Below are 22,678 nucleotides of genomic sequence, written 5' to 3'. Positions count from 1 at the left end.
GGATTATGGGGTCTTGTTCGCAAATTTTTCATTGGTCGACACAAAATTCTACTGCTGACTGTATTCTTTATAACTTTTACTCCACTATAAGTGCATCCACTGAGAAGAGCCACACAATTAACAGATCTCGCACCACATTTAAAAATCGAGTCCATCTCTGCCTTTCCAAGATTTGCTATCAATATGCCAATATTAAAGCAGTCTTTCTCAGTATTACGACTTACACCCCCTCCTTGAGTAGATTACTACAAGAAATAAGAGCAACCAAAATGCTTCAGGACTTCTCACCTGTATCAACTCTTATTTTGGAAAAGCTACCATTGGTACATCACTGGTTAGCAGTGAATGGTCTGAGAATGCTGTTCACAAAATCTTAAGAAAAAGGCACTGATGTTATAAGACATCATATTATTCATACGAAAGCTTCTGTCAAATGTAATGAGTACAAATGCCCCTTTCTTCTTCCTTGCACATCACAAATGTCACTTTACCTGTGATGAGGTGTTTTGTAGCCAACCTACTCATTTACTGAATGCAAAATGTAAACTTACTCTTTGGAGTTGGTATCTGCAGACATTTTGCGCAAGACATCATCAAAGTCCTTGTGTGTGAGCTCAAAGGATGCCTTTTCTTTGTCAAAATTGCGCCTCTTTTCCTCCAATTCCTGTCTTTGCTGTTCTAGACTTTTTTTCATCTGTTCATGTCTCCTTTGTAGCTGCATTGTGCAAAACCCATCAGTGTGCCACACAGAAATATCCACATGGGGGCATGAGGATGCTTACGTCTGCCTCAGACTCCTTGAGCTTCTGCATTTTCTCCCTCACTTTCATTTCGAATACTTGCTCCATCTCCTTCTCCATCCGCTGCATCTTGGCATCATGGTCCTTCTTCTCTTCTTCCATTTGGGCCAAGGGGTTCCTTTATAAAGTGCACAAATTAATAAGATACAAAGCATGTGCCCACAAGCATGCATAGTGACATGAAACAACGTACAACACAATGGTCTTCACTAGGTAACACTTAAGACTCCATTATTCTCCAAATAAGCATAGTATGTTTCAGGAAACACACTATCGTGTATGAGACAATGTGAAAACATGTTTATGAATGTAGCAAAGACAGAGAACAATAATGTCCATACTTGCATCATATTTATTACCTTTTGTTCAGGGTAGCAAGCTAAAAACTGTTATCAGCATCAACAGAAAAGCAAAAAAGAGCTAGGATATTTACTAAAAAGTTTGTGCACCACAGCAAAATAATAGATTGGATCCACCAAATACGTGACAGTGCTTTTAAAGATGATCCACAAGCAAATATGCCACTTATATTAATTATGCACTTGATACCAGAGATTTTTTTTTTTTTTTCAAAATAGACAAAGGTATATGTGAGAAGTCAAGGCAACCATTTTTATCACTGAAGTCTAAGCTGTGTTCAAAGCAATTGCTAACTCAAGCATCATGTCCAACAGGCAAGATGAGAATCACATCAGAGAAATGCAATTTAGTGCGTGCCTGTTGAGGCTGGATAGATGAAAGCTTTGGCAGGGATACGTGAAAATCTTGGAGCTTTTTGGAAGAGATGGACAAGTGCAATACTTCACCGAGCTACAAAATTTTTCAAATAAAAAGAGTCAAGACTGCAGATAGATGAATTGGTGATGCTGAGACAGGACAACACAGGACAACCGCAAATATGTCCTGAGGTTTGTAGAGAGGCCATTGGTGAGAAATGATGTTGAAATGCATGGATGTCGACAATAAATCTCTGTTTGGGGCAGAAGTGGACATGAAAAAAAAAAGTCTTATGATCCAGCAACAACAGGTGGAGGAAAAAGCCTCAGGTTAGGAGCCATTTATATTGTGCACAGAAGGCTGCTCTTTCACTATACCCATGTCCAACCTGTGAATGGCATGAAATATGTCAACACTAATTGAGTTACTCCGCCCAAGAAATTTTACTGCACTGCCTCCAGGTGCCACCTACAGGGCTCCATATCATCAGCATCCGGGCACTACTTGCCGCGATGCCACTAGCTATTGCAGCCAACAGGAATAAGCATAGGTATACAAGGTGCTTTTTTTTTTATGCTATGCTACACTGCCAAAGGTGAACATTTTCTAAAAATTATTGGAGGAAGAAAGTACATATTGCCTCCAAACAGAATATCCTCATTTTATTACTGGTACAGCTCCGGTCAACCTTAATAATAACACTGGAAAAAATTCGGTCTCATTTCCCAGCGCGATAACAGCCACCCTTGGGCACTGGGGGAATGTTACAAAATCCTTGCGTTAAACTAACAGAATAATTTCGTTCAATTAAGATTTCCTCATGGCCACAAGGGTTGCTGTAATCGCGCTCGGGAACAAGACCACATTTTTTCCAGTGTTATTATTAAGGTTGACCGGAGCTGTACCATCATACTAGACATCTTTACACTATATTTTCTTGTCACGAAACAAAAATATACACAATAGTGAACAGAGTTTCATGTGACGATATACACTGCGTGCAAACAAGAATTGAACAGCATATTGATGTTGTTCTGCCTTATTATAGTATCCAGAAAAGAAAGTGATACTATACTCTGTCTTGTACTGTGACACTTTTTTTTTTTTGCCGAGTCTCACAACTATGCAAACTGGAACACAAGGCTCATAATTTTTGTCAGGTGTTTTATGTTATAAAAATTATGAATATGAAAATGACTCAATCTCACATGCAAATAAGTACTGCAACAAAGTTATGACCACAACCGGATAATCCCTTTGATACCTATATCTGGGGGTGAGCAAACAGACGTTTGCAAGGAAACGTGAAAGTCAAAAGATGAAACTTACCAGAACACCATTTGGGTGTTCAGTATCCTTTGAGAGCAAGAACTAGCAAATAACCAGTGCCTCAATTAAAACCACACATTACATGTCAACAGCACAGTGTTACTATTGACTAAAAATAGAACCGAGAAAGTACAGTAAAATTTTGTAGCGAATGCACAAAAATGCACTTGCTCACTGTAAGGAAACAAGTGCAACCTGAAGATGGATTGAAAAGTAAAATGTAAAATAAATATTTGAACATGCCAAAACTGATTAGCAGCTATTAAGCAGGCAGGATGTTCCCGCAGTGTAGTTGTAAAGACACATCATATCGAAGCTTTCCTCCTTTTTAAATACAGCATGTGCAATGCTGCGTCTGATGTATCCATGGTATCCAGCAAACAGATTTTCTTACGGTGTGACCGTAATGACTTCAGTCATAAGATCATGAGCAAACCGAATCTTTTTGTGCCAATGAAGCACACAACACAAGAGGAAATAGAAGTAACAGGCCCACGATCCAAATAAACCAATCGGCCACAGCATGGCACACCGATAACAGTAATAAAAAAAAAACGAAAACTCATTGTGTGCTTCAGGTTTACAAATGCACATTAAGCACATATAGGCCACCCTTTTAAATGGGAACACTAGACTACACCTAGCTTATTCCCAAACCTAGGGGAGCCCCGATAAAAAGGTACCACCCACCCCAAAATCGAGACCCGTAAGCAAGTCATAATTCTTATCGTAATTTCATGAAAACAATTCAAATGGCGCAAGGATAATCGACAGCAACAATGTACTTACTTATTAGATCGTGCAGAACCTCCATCCCCACCTCCACCAACACCTGCCAACTTTCTGCAGCGGAAATTCTCATAATGGACATTGTTGGTAATATCTTTGAGGTCTTGCATGTGTGTCCTTTGAAGTTCATAAAAAGCATAATTTACTATGTTGCCCGCTACTACTCTCGGCATTACGATGCAACGAGTACACTGACTCACCTTATGAGCATATTTCGCAAGGCAATGAAGTCACAATGTTCCATGTTTTCCACTGAAATGAAATTGTCAACTGATGAGTAAAGGTGATACTTGCTGAGTGGTAGTATTAGGTATTCATACTAACAAAAGAATGGTGACCTGATGGAAGTTAATGCAAAGATCAGTACAGTGACTGGCATTCACAAAATAATGTGTCGATCATCTAGTGGTAGCTTGTCCTATGCAGGTTCAAGGTATGTCCGATAATTCTTATCACCCTATCGAATAGTCATCCTTATGTGGCATACCTTCTGCAACGCCCCAAGGGTACTTCCGACCCCTGACTCGTTTCCCATTGACCTCCACAATTGTGTTGCTGCCCACAACAGCAAATGGCACCCGTTCCTAAACCAGAGAGAAAAACACAACCTTATAAATGATACAGAAACGCTAAATTTTGAAGGCACTTAAAGAGACGGCTGCATCCGTTCCAGTCGATTTCAAAACTATAGTGCCTTTTTGTTCCTCATAGATCACAGCATCGAAAATCCCACGCGAAATAAATGTATTGGCGTAGTTCGACTGTTATTCGATGGAATACATGATAAGATCAGATGACGGATGTCGAGAGCATGCCAGAATTCCCTTTGGAAAAACCAGAAAACGTCACTCCCTAAGAACAAATCAGAACACTGCCTTGAGAAAAGGAATGCCACGACAGTGCGAGCGTGTGGACGACGCCTTTTCCCTGAGCACCGCCCTCACGTCAGCGGAGCCCCTGCAGCTCTTTAAAATTCGTTTATTTAATATCTAAGCACTTTTCAGACGAAAAAATTACCCAAGTAGATTGTCTGCCAATACCATAGCCATACCAAACATAGCGGTACTGGATTCATAGATGGGTTTCCGGATGCGACCGCCCCTTTAAGGAAGGCAAAGCGATATCCGTTGTTCCAATAATTGGCCACCAGACTTAAGTGAAATACCACACCTAGAACACTTTCACGACCAGTCCCTCCTGCTGAAAATTAAATGTGAGCACAAGGGGGTGCGATGGGGACAGCTAGATAAAGAATACGCTTAAAAGAGTACACCAGCTCCAGTTGTTGTGTGTGTTTTTCATACCGAAATGTAGTATTAGTCTCGCGCTGCCACGCTTGGGTGAACTTCGACGTTCTCTGTGCATGCAAGCCTAAAATTAAACCCAAAGTACCACATATAGCAAACACAGAAGCCTTAAGAAGAGAGGAAGCAATATAACGGGGTTATTTTTATTTCACTTGTGCTCCCATATCTAAATACAACTCACACAACAAAGGAGCACTACTATGGAGCTATACCGTGAAGGTTTCAAGAGTAGTCGATATAGTACTATAACAAATTTTGATATGAATGCTTCCATGTCCAAAGGGCTTAGCTCAATCCTCTTGGATGCTCATGAAAAAACGGAATTCACTTACAGCATGAAAGTATACAGTAAACACATTTTCTTTCGCACAACTTTTCATGAAAGTGGCTTGCGAAAAACTTAATTGTGTGACAGAAGACTAAGAAGTAGCGCTCCTCGTAAGTACTGGCCAGAAATGCGTAAATAGCTGATTTTCTTTGTGTCATGGCAAAAATTGCAGCACAGCACTAGCATGCATTAAAATTCTAGCACTTTAAAGCTACATACGGTATAAAAATCCATTTACCGTATATCATGCATATGCATACATATTTTACCACATCCGATAACACTCTGACACACTCGCTTTCTTTTGCAGCCTGTCAATGATTGAAGTTATAAAGTTACACAGCACTTACCTTGAGCCCCTTAAGATGCTTGTTTTCATCATCATCATCACATTCAGGAAATTCATAAAGACGTATCTTGTTTTGAGCAATTTCATTCAAAATCTAGCGGAAAGCATGGGAAAGTGAGATCATTTGTACAGCTCCTAATGCATGGCAAAATATAGGGACAGAGCTTACTGTTCTTTTAAAAAGGCTACACTCTTCGGGGGTCATGGTGTCTGCTTTGGCAATGATAGGAATGATGTTAACCTTGTCATGAAGCCGTTTCATAAATTCAATATTAAGTGGCTTCAAGCTGTAGAAGAAAAAGTGTAAGATTGCCATTAGCCCACTGACACAAGACAAATATGGGGGCACAGATGCATGCAAAGCAAAGATGCAACAACATGATAGCTAAGTAGTCAATTAAGTGTACTCTTCTTTTCAAAACCCTTTTTAGCAAATTTGAAAAGTAATACCCTTGTCAGACGGACTAATTTAGTGTCACTTTCAGCGAGTGACACTTGCACTTAGTGTCATTCGTGTGATGTTACACGCCACCTTTTAGTGACACTAGGCAGAAAGTGCACTAACGACTTAGTGAGCTCCTCAAACTCACTTCACCTCCCTTCGACGGCCAAAGTGTGTAGCCTCGACGGTGGGCTTTGTGGCGCAGGCAAAAATATTGAGAAAAAGCCAGGGGTCCCGACACCACAACATTTTTAAACAAGTATTTTCAGCAGCATGTCTATTTTATTTAAGTACAGTGTGAGATTGTGCCAAAAACCATGTCATTACTCTCGTTAACAGCCTGTGACAACTTCGTGGTCTCAGCGATCCGGCGGCGGCCATTTTGGTTGTGGCACATGTTTGAGGCCAATTTGTTAATGTTGGAAGAAGGTTAAGAGGAAGCGTTTCTAAAGCAAAGAAAAACATTCTGAGGAAGGTATTGTGGCACACGCCTTAAAATTTTGCCGCCGTTTATTCCTATCTATCGTAACTGCCATCACTACATAAGTGAGACTTCTTTAAGCCGTGTAGCAAGCATGTAGTGTAAGTGACATTTGCTGGTTGTAGTGCACTGCACGAAAATGACACTATATCAACCCATGTGACAGGGGTATAAGTTGCCTCACTGCCTGGGTTCTTGTGGAAAATGAGAGAAAAGCAACAAAAATAATTTCATTTCCATTGACCACAGAAGCTGATGCTGTGCAGCATCAGCTTCTGTGGTCAGTAGACAATTTTTAAAATTCAAATTTTAATTTGTTCCTTTGTCTATAGGCTGGAGTTCACCAGCACTACTGTACAACTGCTCTGAAAGAAGAAACATAAGCACAAACACAAGTGGAAATGACATGGTGAATGGGTGGAATGTGCCAAGCAAGATGCGTAAAATGCAGTGGAGGAACTGGCATGTGCTAAATTTCTTGCATGATGCTCTGTCACAGGTACTATTGTACTCTGTTACTATTGTGCAGTGATTCTGAGAACTCTCAATGTCCCGCTGAAAGAACACGCCCCCTTCAGGGATGTCCTTTGTTCTCCGAGAAGAGGTTAATTTTGGCAGAGTAATGGATCTTAGAGTGGCCAGCTGCTATGCAAATGGGTAAACTAACAAGCTGGACAACATTGTGGCAGTGACTAGGTGGAACATCGTTTAGTGTAGGACAGTGCACAACACATGCCTTTCTACTGTCATACAGACTAACGTATCAGCACATAACTTTGTACTACTTAAGAGAAGAGCCTGTAACCTTCAAGTTTAACCAAAGTAGTAGTAACCTAAGTAAAAATGCAATGTGTGAAGTGCACCTCTAACAACACACACATTAAATTTTATAATGCTGAGAGCTCCACTTTCCCAACAACTGTTTTTCAGAAGTGAAGGGGTATTCTTAGAATTGGGGAACTAGCCATCAAGGCAAATGCATCCCTACTCAAACAGAAACAATGCCCTCAACATCACCTCACACAGCCATCCAAACATGGTGGAGTCTGCACATTCACATGCTAGCTTTTCCTTAGAGACATGCTCTCGAATGGAGAAAGAATGCCATTAGGCTCACCCGTGTCCTGATGGCATGATGAAATAGAGGCAACAGTGAACCCTATTATCAGGAACTGTAGACCGGTGAACTCGTGACTCTGCATCGAGGTACTCAGCATACTTGGCCTCCACATAGTCAATTATAGGCTGCCAGCTGCAATAAAGTAATCAGAAGATACATTACTGCTATGCTATACTAACTTCAAGCTTACACTGACGCCGGAAGTCTCAGACATTTTAGTCACTTACCACTGTGTGTTGTCTACAGCATCCCCAAAACCAGGCGTGTCTACAATGGTGAGCGTGAGATTAACACCGCCTTCCCTGAGCACTACACGAGTCGTTTCAACTTCAACGGTCTTTTTCACCCGATGAGATGGTCCAGGGTACTCATTTGAGTAAATGTCCGTGAGAAACATGGAATTGATGAGGGTTGATTTACCGAGGCCCGATTCACCTGCAGAGGGATTAGAGGAACTAGGTGTTTACGTAATGGCTTGCTACTTGGCTGGTAGAAATAACGATAAAATTTTCCTTTCTATTGTTTAATGAATATTAGTAGAGAAATGCACATTGTTCATGACTTATCACAATCCCTGCCATGATAGATCTTTTATTACTACTGCTAGGAATTACGTGACATTTCACGACTATAGTCATGATTCCAGCTATGACTGGGCTTTTTATGGCTATACTACTGCTACAAACACCATAATGGGGCAATTTATGACTACTTCTGGGAATTCGACATTTGCTCCTCCGAGCACTACAACAATCATTTATAGTTTGTCATGAATGGACTTATGACTATTGCAGAACAACATGATATGGTAACATTTATGACTTCAGTGGGGAATGACATTCATAGGCGTCGACAGCGGGGGGCGCAGGGCCCTTGCCCCCCGGAACATGAACTGGGGGGGGGGCCTCCTCCCCCGGGAAGTCCCGCTAAGAGACTGACACCAACCTTTGGGGCTCGGCACGACCGAGTCAAAAGAGCGAAGAGGCACCAACCCCAAAAATGCATCTTGCAATTTGTAAAATATGTATCCGCCCACCATACTCATTACCACAGTAGAAGGTGAGGCGAAGAAACACAGAGGATGACACAACACATAGCCTGAATTTCGCCCAAAGCAATCAGATCAATGAAACGAAGCAGTCGAAAAGGTACCAGCAGCTGCCAGTGAGGCGTAACGGTAGGATCTTCGGAACACATGTCCGTTGGGAGCGGGTTCAACTCCCCGTGCTCCATTTCATTGACCATATTCATTATATTGCGCGCGTTTCGGGTCAAACACTGAGGATTCAATGCATTTTGTTCCTTTTGCACTCAGTTTTCAAAGGCGTAATGCCTTCAGTTGTGCACATGTTCACTGTTTACGTTCTCTCGTTTTTTTTTTTTTTGCTTTCTTCCTTCCTCTTATTTCTATATCAGTTCTGCATACATCATAGGATCCCGCCAGGGTGTGTAATTCTTCAGCTTTAGTTTTGTGTTCTTCATTTCTCTTTTCCTTTTCTTTCCTTCTTTTGCGTTCTTTTCTTTGCCTTTTTTGTCTTCCCCCTTTCACTTTTTTTTTTTTTTTTAATAGCAAGCAGACATCCATCTGGCTTACCTTTCCTTTCTTTTTTGTTTCTTAATAAACATATCAGCAGCCTTTGAATTGCTGGGGAAATCTGCTTATTACTTAGCATAAACATTAGAATATTAAAGAATACTAATATACAGGGTATTTATTTTTATTCCTTACAGAATTTATTAAAAAACTGGCCATTAACCCTTTAATTAGGGGATTTCGGGCAAAAGCGGGAGATAAGAATGAGAGACCACCCCAGTTGAAAGCCATTCCACGTTTAAAAAATCCTGAAACATACACGTGAGTGAAGATATCCACCCCCGAATTTTGACATGCAAATGAGCCGGAGCCGAAACTGCGGCGACCTGGAACGCAAGGGGTACAGTCCCCATTTGACGTCAGAGGGCCACATGATTTGGAGCGATGGAGATGATTGGAGATAAAGCGCTTTCCTGCCAAGATAAGCCTCCAGTGACCAGCGGCATGGCCGAGCGGGTTAAGGTGTCCCGCTTGTTGGTGGTAGCCAAGGTCGTGCTGAAGACTGGGAGGTGATGGGTTCGAATCCTAGCACCGGCTGTGCTGTCTGAGGTTTTCCCTGGGTTTTCCGAAGACTTTCCAGACGAATGTCGGCACAGTTCCTCCTGAAGTTGGCCCAGGACGCATACTAACCCCTCTGTCCCCCACTTCTTCCTGCTGTCCTCTCTCCATCTGCCCACATCTGTACGCCACTAATAGCCACAGTTGCTTCGTGGCGCTAACACAGAATTAAAAAAAAAAAAAGCCTCCAGCAAAGGTGACGCACTTCTCAGGCGCCCTTTTTCAGTTTCGGCTCATTTGCATGTCAAAATTCGGGGGTGGACATCTTCACGTGAGTGATTTTTGAATTTGGTGACTTTTTTTACGTGAATTTTTTAAACCTGGAATGGCTTTCAACTAGGATGGTCTCCCATTCTGATCTCCCGCTTTTGCCCAAAATTCCCTAATTAAAGTGTTAATTATTGAATTTTAGGTAATTAGTCATCTTGTAGTTGCAGACTTTCTTTGAGAGGATGTCAGCCTGGCCGTAGAACTCAACTGGAAAAACGGCATCTATTTTGCTCTGCTAGTTTTTAATAAGAATTATGTAACAAATAAAAATAAGCACCCTGTATAATTAATAATAAAGAATACAAAAGAATATTAAATAAAGATACTTGGGACATTGGCCACGAACTGAGTAGTGAGCGGCTCATTTGCATACGCTCACTAAGTAAATAAACATCCTAACTTTTAAATTTTACTTCGCACGCTTTCGGAACCACTGTTTTACATATCGGGGCCTTCAGCAAAAAATATTCCATAAAAACAAAAAAGTGTCGACACTTCGTGATTTTTTCGTAATGGTATTGCCAACTGTAGGATGGGACAAGCGAAAGCTTCAGTTTCGGCTTACGTATTTCTTGCACGGAGCAGTGCACCCAGTGGTTTATCCAGAATCCCTAGCATGGAAGGGTGTTGGAAAAAATTGGGGGGGGAGGGGTCATTATTATAGTTATGTCATTACAGCTTAAAATATCATTACCGACATGTGCTAAAGCTGAAATCGCAAGGGCACCCCCTGTACGGGGTACACAGGTGAAAAAGTTAGGGAGGTGTCACTAAACATTTGGCGGGGGGGGGGGGGGGGGGTCTGAGTGCACCAATGCGCTCGTTGGATCAGCTATCCCGCTGTCAATTTCGTCTTCACCCGCCTGTATGGCACACAAGGGTGTTGGTGACGGGAGATAAGGAACACTCGCAAGACACGCTTTGGTGTTCCTCCTCCTCTACCCGACTAGTACACAGCGCTCGCTGTGCATTCGTCATCATCCATGATAAGAGCACGCTATCTCACGGAGCGACAGAACCGGCAGCGCTGTTTACCAGACGCGTTGAGAAGGAATACGTTAGGAATTAGGAAGGAATACGTTTAAGGAATACAAAGCGTCTCCTGCGGCTGTTTTTAATCTTCCGTCGCCCCCGTGCGTGAACCATGCGGATGAACACGAAATTGACAGCTGATCCAAAGAGCGCATTGGTGCACTGCTCCGCGCAAGAAATAAGTGAACAGAAACAGATCAATTACTCGAAAAAATCACTTAAGTGTCGACATGGTTTTTTTTTTCCTTTTAATATTTTTCGCTGAATGTCCAGATACATAAAACAGAGGTTCCGTAAGCGTGCGAAGTAAAATTTAAAACTTAGGATGTTTAATTAGCGAGCTTATACAAATGAGCCGCTCACTACTCACTTCATGACCGATGTCCCAAGAATCTTTACCAAAGAGAAAGTTCTTGGATGGCGCCACCTGTTTACGAATTATTGAGACCTGCAGCTGCAGCTCTCATTGCATTTTTAAAATATGTAATTGCAGATCGTTTAACTTGTCACATGGATACGGTCTGTCTTGAACCTGGGGCGTGCGATAGAACCTGTGGCGAGATCCTTGTGCAACATTTGCTCACTACCTTCTTTGTTGGTAGCGACTTCAACCAACCATACGCTGATGATGAATGTCAACAAACACGCCTAAGGATTATTCCGGCTTTGACTGTTGTGTACTCGCGTTGCAGGCGCAGCCACGATAATCTTGTCTTCCGAATCTTTTGTGTAAGAGTAAAAATCGCGAACATTGTGAACAGATTCAACATTTGAAATTAGGTTGTATCTTAAATCCGATCCCAATGGTGATCCCGATGTATCTCAAATGTAATTGTGTGCGTACTACAAATTACTGGCAAAAGTAATTCAATCAGTGATTAATTACAGTACTTGAATTACTTTTAATTAATTAGTTTACAGGTCTGGACCATCGCATATGACATGTCGTGTGCCATATATTGTTTTACAAAGCAGTAATCGTGAAAAATGCAGCTGTGGCTGTAAATGTGAAAACAATCATGAAATGTCACGATTCCCTGAAGTTGTTACATATCATGGTGGCATTATAGTACCCAGAACAGCAGTATTTGCAAGACACCTGGAATCCTAGAAACTGAATTTCGGTCACGACACATTACATTATGAATATCAGAGTTTGGATAAAACTGGGCGGTGCTTGCATTCGATGGAGCAACCGATCTATAAAAAAGAGCGAGAAATCCAGTAGTTGCAGCTGAAGGAATTTTCGTGGGAAGTAACTAGTTACTTTCCAAGGATCGGCCTTGAGCACGTACGGCTCTGCTGGTACTCACGGCGTCATGCATCCTCTCCAATTTCCTCCTCTCATCATGGTTGTCAAGTGGCCGAAGTCCCATCGACAACCGACCCGACAGCTGCCAGCTTTGGGCCCCCGCGGTTGATCGAAATCTCGTTTCAATGCTCGACTCAACCCGAGTTTACCTCTGCGCTCTGTAAAACAGACGTCAACGATGCGAGCAACGAGACACGGGCCACGCGTGCGTGGGCGGATGTCAGACCGCGTAACAACACATGGGCCCCGCTATTCTGCCAAATATAGCAATTATTCCGGGAGAGACCCAAGGGACCGTCTACTATTTCGAGGACTCCATTATCTAAGGGCAGAGCCGACGCAATAACGCCCTTCCGTCTACCCTGCTTCAAAAGCAACAGCTGGGCGCCTTTTCCTCTCTCTCTCTTCTTTGTTTTTTTTTTTTTTTATATGTTTTTTCGTACATTATACGCTCGCTCGTGCACATATGGGATCGACAATACGGATACAGCCAATGCTCACGCGTCGCAGAAGGTTGCAAGACTCGGTGAAATGCAGCTGCGGAAACGCGTCTGTGCGCAAGATACGTGCAGGCTTGTAGACAGCTGTACTCGGGCGAACCCTTCCTTTCAGCCCCCAAATTCAACTGTTTGCGAAAAAGAAAGTTGGAGATCTAAACAGAGTGAACCGACACTTCAAATGTACTACGTAAAAACTACTGGGATCCTACATGGTATAGTTTGCTGCTAGAGGATCACCAGAGATGATTTGCCCCACGGTGCCAAAATAGTTTGTCAAAACTTTCAGGCGACATAAGCCCACTGAGGGTGCAGGAAGGAGATATTACGTCATCGTCTGGTTTACGACGCACGATTATCTCTCGTTAAGGTCGACTGATAACGGCTTGCTGGCTGAACGTCTGTTGGGAACCACGTTACCAATCCACGCCGATACCAGTGAACAAAACCTGAGGCCATTTAAGAACCATCGAAAGCTAAATTTAAATCAGAAAAGTTTCCTCCTCCCATGCGAAGTGGATTTCAGCAGGAACACAAGTACATACGGCTATAAGGGCACGCATTTACGTGCGCAATACTCACCCACAACCATGAGAGTAAACTCGAAGCCCTTTTTGACGGCCTTTCGATACACCTGGTCAGGTAGACTGGCAAATCCCACGTAGCTTCCTTCCACGTCCTTGCTTCCCACGGAAGAGGAACCCGTAGTGGTAAGACTTCCCGTATCCCCATAGCCGCCCGAGGAGGTCAGCTCCTTCTGGCTCTTGGAAGTGTTGGTGTTACTGAGAGAGGCCACGTTGGTGGACGTGAGAGCAGCCCCAGAACCCAGGAGGCTGGCCGCCCCCGTCGTGCCACCAGTAGACACTGCTGAGGGCCCGTCGCGGAAAAACAACTCCCTCTTCGACGACAGCTGAAAACAAGAAACATACACTCACTATAGCCGCTTTATATTCCGTCTCGCGAACGGCGTAACCACTGCCGAACAGTGTCATAAAGTCGATCCAGACTTATAACTTGCGAAACTTGCTCGCAGTGAAGAACTCATCCAGAACGCAAGTCCACGAAATCGTATCATACTAGCATTGCCATGCGATTTGCTGGCACAGCACATACCAAGAATGTGCATACAGGCTACCGTTTGAACTGCACTCAGGGCCGGCGAGAAGGGGGGATCAGCCGGGGATGGAGCCCCGGTGCCCGGATCTCTTCAGGGGCCTGCCCGACCCAAGGCCCCAGGGTTGCTAGCACCAGAGACTAAGCCGATACGCGCGGCTTACTCTGACTCGATGGAGCAGCGTTCGCCGCCAGCCTTACCTCTACCACTTCATTTGCACTATGCACGAGGTCATATAAACAAAAACATACTTAGACTACGTTACCGAGACGTGAGGAGGGCCCCCCGTCATTTCTCTCGCCGGCTCTGACTGTGCTGTACGGAGCGCACGGCTGTCCAACGCCTTCAACAACGCTCGGAGTTTTCACTGTCTTATCGCATATTAGCCTGCAGCTTCCGCACCACCAGTCGTAACCAACATCAGTCACGAACTTCCAGTAAATGTCTCATGTCAACCAACAGGCCCGTCTGACGTCTTCAATTTTCATACCAGCGCTCTCTCCCATGCGTTTTCTATGGGTCATAATTATGTTTTTTCAAGCGGAAACCAAAGATTAAAGTTCATTCCGAATGTGTGTGTCTTTTTCCTCTTTTTGCAAAGCGGGCACACTGCTCCCTCTCAAAACACTTTTGAAACACCGTAAAACCCTTAACGCTCGCGAGGTCCTAATTTTTGCAATTTTAAGGGCACACGAAAATTTCCAGCAAGAACTCAGACAAGATGGCAAAGTAGCTGGCGAGCTCATGACTTGGAAAACTATGCAGCAATCGCAAACATCTTTTTGCAGTTGGTTGTACAGGTTACTCGTAAGCATGCGAACTACTATGCAGTACCATGTATGTGCAATACCGCTCTTATTGAAAAGCGGTATCATGAATTAAGCCAGTCAAAATACGAATTTTAGCACCCAGAGTTCGCGAAACGCGCCACCGAAGATTGATCTGGGGAGCCAGAATTCGTAAGGCAGCGTTCACACGGGGCAACTTTTTGCAGCAACTATGAGCAACTTTGGAGTTGCTGTCAGCCGGCAACCTCCAGCAACTCGAGTTGCTCCGAGTTGCTGCGAATCGCTCCCGGACCGAAAACTTGAGAAGTTGCTCGTGCATCGGCCAATCAGAGAGGGAAGCATTGCCACGTGACTCCCGATGGCGTTGTGGATTTCGTTCGTGGGTTCATAGGTTCAAATCCTGGAGGTGCAGCTAAAAAATAACTTTTTCTTTTTTACGAACTTCACGGAAACATATCAGTTGCCACTTCTGGACGGCAATAATGATCTATTGGAGCAATAAAACTGACTGAAATTTGATAAACAGCAGCTAAAGAAAAGATTCCACCAGTTCGATTGGAACCCACATTGTCCGGTCGCCATAAGGTTGCTTGTGGGTGGAGCTACAGAGTTGCTGCGTGTGAACGCGGACTCGAAATTGCTCAAAAGACGTTGGTTTGAGTTGCTTCGAGTTGCTGGGAAAAGTTGCCCCGTGTGAACGCCGGCTAAGAGCTCGCCGCAACCCAGTTTCTGAAACGTATGGGAGTCGCAGACCTGACACTTACTAAAAAGGAAACGACATTGAAGAAAGCAGAGACAACGTGTGACTGTTCATCGCGTCAGGTATTTATCGCAGATTGAAAGGAGAGCGATTTGCGCATAATGCTAGGATACGTATATATACATATATACAGGGTGTTTGCTCTAACGTGTCCAGAGATTTTATTAAAGCGAGCGATAAGAGAGAAACGATCGCTACTTTTCAGCTACTTAACTAAGAAACAGGTGCTACTAGTGAAGCAGTCTCTGTTTCTTACTCAAGTAGCAGAAAAGTGCCCCTTGCTTTTCTTTAATCGCTCGCTTTAAATATAATTTCTGGACACGTTAGAGCAAACACCCTGTATATATAAGCTCCACCTTCCCTGCGTGCCTCAGTGCAAGTCTCGATTCCTACCAGGTGAAAGACATCTGTGGAAAGTATGAAACGCGACATTCAGGCGAAGAAAATGAGAGCTTACATCTGGCAGAACATCTGATGAGACAGTCGAGTGAATTGACGCACTGTCGCTTTCACGTTCCATTGCCGTCCGCGCTTACTGATCGCTGCTTACTCGGCTCGCTCGCGAACGCTGGTGACGCCTCGATCGCTACGAGGCTTCCACAAAATGGAAAGTAGAGACAGCACCAGTCGAAAAACGAGTGGCAAACGCATAATGACGTTAGGTGCGCACACCTTACGAGCTAAAAAAAAATAAAAAAAAATAGACACACAAACTAGAAAGCTCAAGTGGGCGGCCACCGGAAATGCGCCTGAATAAAAAGGCACCGACAGATAGAACTTGCATGTCACACAGCATAGCGAGGACTGTTCGAAAAGTTATCGGCCTCTTTTTTTTTATTACATTTTAGGTTGTTACATAATTCCCACGAAGGCACACTGTCCAACTATGCTTCCACGTTTTACTCGCGTTTGTCGCCTCGTAAAGGTTGCCGAAAAATGCTTCCTACCACCGGCTCTGCTGTCTGAGGTTTTCCCTGGGTTTTCCGGCAGACTTTCCAGACGAATGTCGGCACACTACCCCCTGAAGTCGGCACAGGACGCATACTAACCCCCCTGTCCCCCACTCCTTCCTGCTGTCCTCTCTCCATCTGTCCCCGTGTGTACGCCGCTCATAGTCACAGTTGCTTCGTGGCGCTAACACGAAGTCATAAGAATAAGGACCGCTCTGGGTTCCCGTTGCTTTGATTGTGACTTCGGCTCTAGGTGGTGCGTTCACGAGAAATATATTTTTTTGTAAATCTGCGTTAGCGCCGCGAAGCAACTGTGACTATGAGCGGCGTACTGACGTGGACAGATGGAGAGAGGACAGCAGGTAGGAGTTGGGGACAAAGGGGGGGGGTAGTATGCGTCCTGGGCCGACATTCGTCTGAAAAGTCTAACGGAAAGACCAGGGAAAACAGCACAGTCGGGATTCGAACGCGCATCACCTCCGAATCTCGGCGTGGAAAGCGATCGCCCTAACCGCTACGCCACGTAAACTGGCTTAAATAATGAAACGCGCCCCTCACGCTGTGCTCATGATGCGCTTTGAAGGGTCTGGACACAGGCACACTATGGGGTTTTATATGGATGACATTTTCCAAAACTTTCTCTCGTAACCAAGCCTACCAGAGGCGGATATCCTCACGAGGGCAGACGAGGGTGAGAACATCCTCACCTTCACCTCACAAACGTTGAGGTGAGCCTGGTGAGGTGAGAAATTTTCACACAAAAGATCGAGGTGGGGAAAATTGCCAGAAAGAGGATAGAGGTGAATAAAACTTCCACATAAAAACATGAGGCGAGGTGAGGTGTGGTAAACTCTTCGAAACGAACTGTCTACCAAACTGTCGCCTTCAAAATTCCCCGACTCTTCCAGGATTTCACTGACTATTTCGAGCAAATTCCCTGGCCAAAACAAAAGGGAACAATTGGTGTCTACTCTAACGTTTTGATAGAGATCACTCGTGAAACAGATCATTTACTGAATTCAAACAAACAGAATACAAATACATGTTTCTCCTTACAGTTTAAGAGAACTATTTTCTTTTCTGCCGTAGGGACAGCTTATACTGTGTCTCATTCATTACCCTTGCCTTTTTTTTTAATATCACTTATTAGTGAGGCTGCCCTACTTTTCTGCCTTTAAACTTGTATTGGCGAACTGTTAGTCGTTGCTTCGGCTTCGTTGTTTCGGCGTAGCCTCTCAACTGCACTGATCGGCGCTCGCGATTCGCTGCATATCGTCATGGCACTGTCTGCGGCTTTCGCTCACTTCAGCGGCTTTTTGGCAACTAGCGTGGCCTCACCAATGCCCTGGAGCAATAATCTGACAGACCGACGCTGCCAAAGTCGTCAACTGCTGTCTTTCAGATATAGACGTAAAAGAAGAACTCTCGACAGGAGATGCTACATGCACTTAATACTATTACTAAATACACGTCGATCGGCAGATGGTGTACCAATGTGTCTAGAATATACGGCGTGGTATATGAAACCACTTTCAGGACGAAACAATAGGTGCCTACTAGAAGCACGCACAACGGTCACGATTGGTGCTTCCTCCACTCTCGTGTAATTCTCAAAACGTCCATGGGAGATATGCCTCACATCCACAAGGGTCGTAAGACGTTCCAGATGGCGCCCCAGCCCTGGCTTACTTGGTCTATTTTTCTCTCGCCCGTTTTTTTTTTCTTTTTCTTTTTTTACGTGAAAGACGCGATCCCGTTGCGACAAAACAGCCGACTGTGAGCAGATGTGGCTCGACAGACTGAGTTTTGTAGTAGGAAAGCTCCGCTCAGTGTCGTATCTTCCACATGCTCCTAGAATATTGCTCCTTTTTATCCGGACCGTTAGTGCAATTCCTGGGACGACTCGACTGGAATGCGGAAGGACCAATATTAACCTCTACCTTTTGCTCGCGTACACGCACGACATTCGAACATAAGTTTTCGACTGTCAAATTAATGATAAGGCAAAGACTACCGCAAGGAAGGACACGTAAGGATTGATTGACTTAAATTAGTTTGCGTTACCAAACTTGGTTACATGATCCCCCGGAATACGACCTGCCGTACACAAACGCCGCCATTTGAGTTTCGTAACTTTGTCTGTAGTCCCGCGAGGGTCCAGATTAGTTGAAAAGCGCGCATATATTGTCGATAAAATCGAAACACTGACCGCAAAATGTTTCACGGCGACGTAGTTGCGCTGACAACGCCACACGGCTGATTCGTCCTGCATCACTGAGGCAATGAGAAACGGAACTGAATCAGATTCTCCACATGGCGTTGCCAATCGTATGGAAAGAGAAGGAAACTTTTCTTTGGACGCGTGTGGGAGCTTGAACGGGGGTATCCCGAAATGCCACCGTTTAGAATCCCATATGTTCAAAATCCCAAACGGCGCTAGCGTAGCGTTGCGTGCGTTCCCAACTGTGGGGAGCCCCCCAACAGCGTGGTGAACTGTCAAAAAACACCTGAACTAACCTAACCAAATTCTAACAATTTTTGCTGCTCTGATGTGGCCGCCATGCTAAGCCTAACGGTCGCCAAAAACCTGGTTTTTATTCACGACAATGACTTCTACTGACGTCAAAATCACGCAATACTGCGAGGTTTATCAGTAATATGTATTATTCAACACTATCATTCCGCCATTCTTCATATTAAAGCTTTAATTTAGAAATCTGGGATTTTGAACATCTTGGATTTTAAACGGTGGATTCTTAACGGTGGAATATCGAGGCATCCCCGCTTGGACGGGGGGTTATTCCACTCGCTATCATGCCCGGCACAAAGATGCGGTCGCCAGAAATGCTGAAACACGAGACGGTGTTCATAGCCTCGCCCCAAATGCGTGCAGTCTAGCGAAATGACTTGCCATAAAGATACGACACCGCATCCGATACCAGACTTTCTTCTTTTTTTTTTTTTTTGACGACGGCATTGGACTGGATATTGGATAACTTAGGATACAGTGAAAAAGAGACGCGAATGTGGTAATGAATGAATGGCATTGGCTGGCTGTTTATTCAGCTCATTCACCGAACTCGTAAGAACTTTGTTTTTCTATTACAGTAGCATCACCAAAGCTGCACGTAACAAATTATGAGCCCATTTCCCGCTCTATGAACTTCTAGTGCGATCGGAGAGTGGGTCGTTTTGACACCGCAGGACTTCAACCCGGTGTCATGAAGTCACCTAGAGGATTCTGTAGCGTTCAGAAATTTCATTTGCACAAAACTATTTTCTTCGAATTGCCAGCCTCACGTAAAATGCTGTCACATTTAGTGCTTGATATAGTACAGCAAAAAAATACTTGTTTTAGATTTACACGCTCTATTCATGATTTCTCGCGACCGATTTTTCACGCTTTTGCCGAGTGGCTCGCCAATTTGGGATTTCAAGCTTTTATTTTTATGAGGCGTCTACTAACACTTGAATACTTGAGCGATTAAAAATCTTACGTTTGCGAACTTCGTGCAGAGCCAGAGATTAACTTAAAGGCAGACAGGGGCAAAATTTCCTTGAGTCTGAAAAACACAACAGGAAATGATGCTCCTGTCTACAGCACAGCAGTTCGTTTGCGCGCATTTAATTTGCTCTTGGAAATTAAAGGCCATCGTATATGATCTATGATCATCAAACAACAAACCTTCGCAGTGCAGAGATTGGCATTGTACAACAAAAGGATCGAGCATGTTCCACAGTGATTACTCACAGTCGGCTGTGGCGATACGTCATTCTGAACCACATCCGTCAATGATTCATAGACGCGAGGTCTGTTGACAAATCTATCCAAACCGGCATAACGGTAACCCAGGCCACTGGACGAAAGCAAGGGGCGACGAACAGCAGACTCTGTTGATCCCGAACCCAAAGCACACATGGTTGCGCGGGCATCTTCCGTTGGAGGGGTCACTGAAGACGCGCTCCTCTTGAGAAGCGACCCGCTTCTCACCGAGTACAAAGCGCCGTTCGAGTCCATCTCCATTCACGAAATGACCACTCCTTATCATCACACGTTAAGATGATTGAAAATCCATAGCCGTACTATCTGAACGATTATTTTCGTCGCAAAGATCTCACGACAAGCAGACGATACGATGTCGCTCAAAGCTGATGATTAATGCTAACGAAACCTAATTCCTCCCACGCATGGCAGGAAAAAGCGTGGTATATGTTATGGGGGGGTCACGCGGTGTGACGTGCCGGAGCGCGTACAGACCCTTTGTGCGTGGGCGCTGCCATCTTACGGTAGGAGCGCCATCTAGTATTGGCGAGAGGAATGCATCAAGAAGCGGCGCGCAGTTTAAATTCATCAACAGTGGTCAGTTCTTTTCTTTTGCCTTCCGACAACGTAGATTGCTACAAAGACACGGGGGACTCGGCAAGCTTCTCCGATGAGACCGATGCCTCCAGCGTGCGGTTTTTGCGAGAGAATCCAGTGTAGGAAAAGAAAGCACCAACAAACGGAAGCCTGGCAACAGAAGCCTGCTGCTGTTGTTCTCAGGATGGCATTCAACAACCTTCCCACCGATAACTTTGTTCGACCAGATAAGCACAACGAGTATATCCATTGGTGATTCAATGCGACAGTAGAGGCTGCACTTGTCGAAAAGCGTCTCACGGTGGATTATCCTCGCTCCCAATGGATTATCAGGTGCAAAAGTGATCGACATATAATTAGAGAGTGACTTTTTCGGGTTAAATGCCTTTCTCAGAATCGGGGGGTAAAAATCGGGCGCCATTTTTAAATCTGTAATTCGGGGAGAAATCGGGCAATAATTGTGCCTTCGGGTGTTATCGGGTGTTTTTGTTTCTCCTCTTGTCTATTAAGTCCTTTCCTAATCTCTCTTTTTTGTTCCCTTTTTTTTCTTTTTTTGTTGCGGGATCGTGATCTTCCAGGTGTAATCCCCGAAGGCATAGGCAGTGTTGATACACATTGGTGTATTGCTGGGAACGCAAGTGACCCATTCTTACATACATGCACGTGGCGACCTTTGTTCGTCCTCTGTGGAAACGTCACTTGAGGATTTCATAGTGACTGGAATTCGGGGAGAAATCGGGTTTAACCCGAAAAAGTCACTCCCTACATATAATTGACGAAATCAAAAGAAAAAGAAAAAAGAAACTCATCCAAAGAAAGTAGACGGGTAGAAAAGAACAGAAGAAAGAAAAGAAGAACAGACTCTGTTCGAAATATCGGCGGCTCTCGTCTTGAGGCACTTCCCTTCATTATTCCAAGGAAAGTCTTTCGGGCACGCACGCACGCACGCACAAAGGAAAAATAACCTTGCCAGGAAATACAACAACGCACCTGATATGTAAATGTCCAACTGAAGACAGCATGTCACGGCCCTTCTCAATAGCCTTTGCAGCGCTCCGTGCTCAATGCACTGCTAAGACCACTGATAGGGCCCCTTGAAGAGCACTAGGCTCTATAGGGATAACTGAGTGAGTCCGAGGTTCGGCAGACATCCACTTTGTGCCGCAGACACAGTACCCCGGCCCCCAACTCACGCATAGCATAACTGTTTTTAAAGCGATGTAACCGAGCGGAGAAACGATAGTCACGCGCGACATCATGAACGACCACAACGCGACCCTTCTACGGGTTGCGTTGGTTGGGTTCTCATCCACTGAACTGGTAGCGGTACTGCAGTCCCCACTACCACCACCTGACCAGTCCGACCAGCCGTAAAGCAGTATCCCACTAACAAGAAAGGTGAACGAGCGAGCGAGAATCAGCCGAGGCAGGCGACAAATATGGACGAATGAAGTGCGAACTGGGGCAACCTGCACACGGTTGCTTAGAACGGGGCCCCAGTGAACCGGAGCCACCAGTAAATTCATAATAAGAAGTGCGAACAGGGAGAAAAGGGACGAGCACTCCTCATTATGAATTCGAAAGACCAACGCGCCGAGTTACTATACTTTACGTTTTCACACTGTTTCGAGCGACTCGAATCGTTTCGAACAAGACGGACGCTAGTCGGCACGTGCTGGTTTGTCAAAGCCAAAACGACGATGCATCTAAGCTCCTCTGGATCTCAAGCGTCGACCATCTTCTAAAGGACATTAAAGTGCAAAAATTGTCTCCTCGCCGAG

At 44.4% G+C, this 22,678-nt stretch overlaps 1 protein-coding gene across 5 annotated transcripts in view; it reads right to left on the bottom strand.

The window, feature by feature from the left end:
* The window catches only part of LOC135378094 (septin-7-like), a 45,103-nt gene that overhangs the window by 11,119 nt on the left and 11,306 nt on the right, over positions 1–22,678 (bottom strand). Inside the window, exons 1-12 of one of the 5 annotated variants that reach the window (XM_064610960.1) lie at positions 20,289–20,716; positions 13,508–13,835; positions 7,890–8,097; positions 7,660–7,794; positions 5,789–5,906; positions 5,621–5,713; positions 4,123–4,219; positions 3,836–3,887; positions 3,636–3,752; positions 2,847–2,888; positions 783–918; positions 552–715 (exon numbers count right to left, since the gene is read on the bottom strand). In XM_064610960.1, the coding sequence (XP_064467030.1) occupies positions 552–715; positions 783–918; positions 2,847–2,888; positions 3,636–3,752; positions 3,836–3,887; positions 4,123–4,219; positions 5,621–5,713; positions 5,789–5,906; positions 7,660–7,794; positions 7,890–8,097; positions 13,508–13,835; positions 20,289–20,561 (1,763 nt within the window). In that variant the 5' untranslated portion in view covers positions 20,562–20,716. Of the gene's footprint in view, positions 1–551; positions 716–782; positions 919–2,846; positions 2,889–3,635; positions 3,753–3,835; positions 3,888–4,122; positions 4,220–5,620; positions 5,714–5,788; positions 5,907–7,659; positions 7,795–7,889; positions 8,098–13,507; positions 13,836–16,044; positions 16,123–20,288; positions 20,717–22,678 lie in introns of those variants that run through there. The other 4 variants (XM_064610961.1, XM_064610963.1, XM_064610964.1 and 1 more) reach the window with 4 other exon arrangements.

This window comes from Ornithodoros turicata, chromosome 1 (assembly GCF_037126465.1).
Source record: "Ornithodoros turicata isolate Travis chromosome 1, ASM3712646v1, whole genome shotgun sequence".
NCBI classification, from domain to species: Eukaryota; Metazoa; Arthropoda; class Arachnida; order Ixodida; family Argasidae; genus Ornithodoros; species Ornithodoros turicata.
This window is presented reverse-complemented; position numbering and strand designations above follow the sequence as displayed.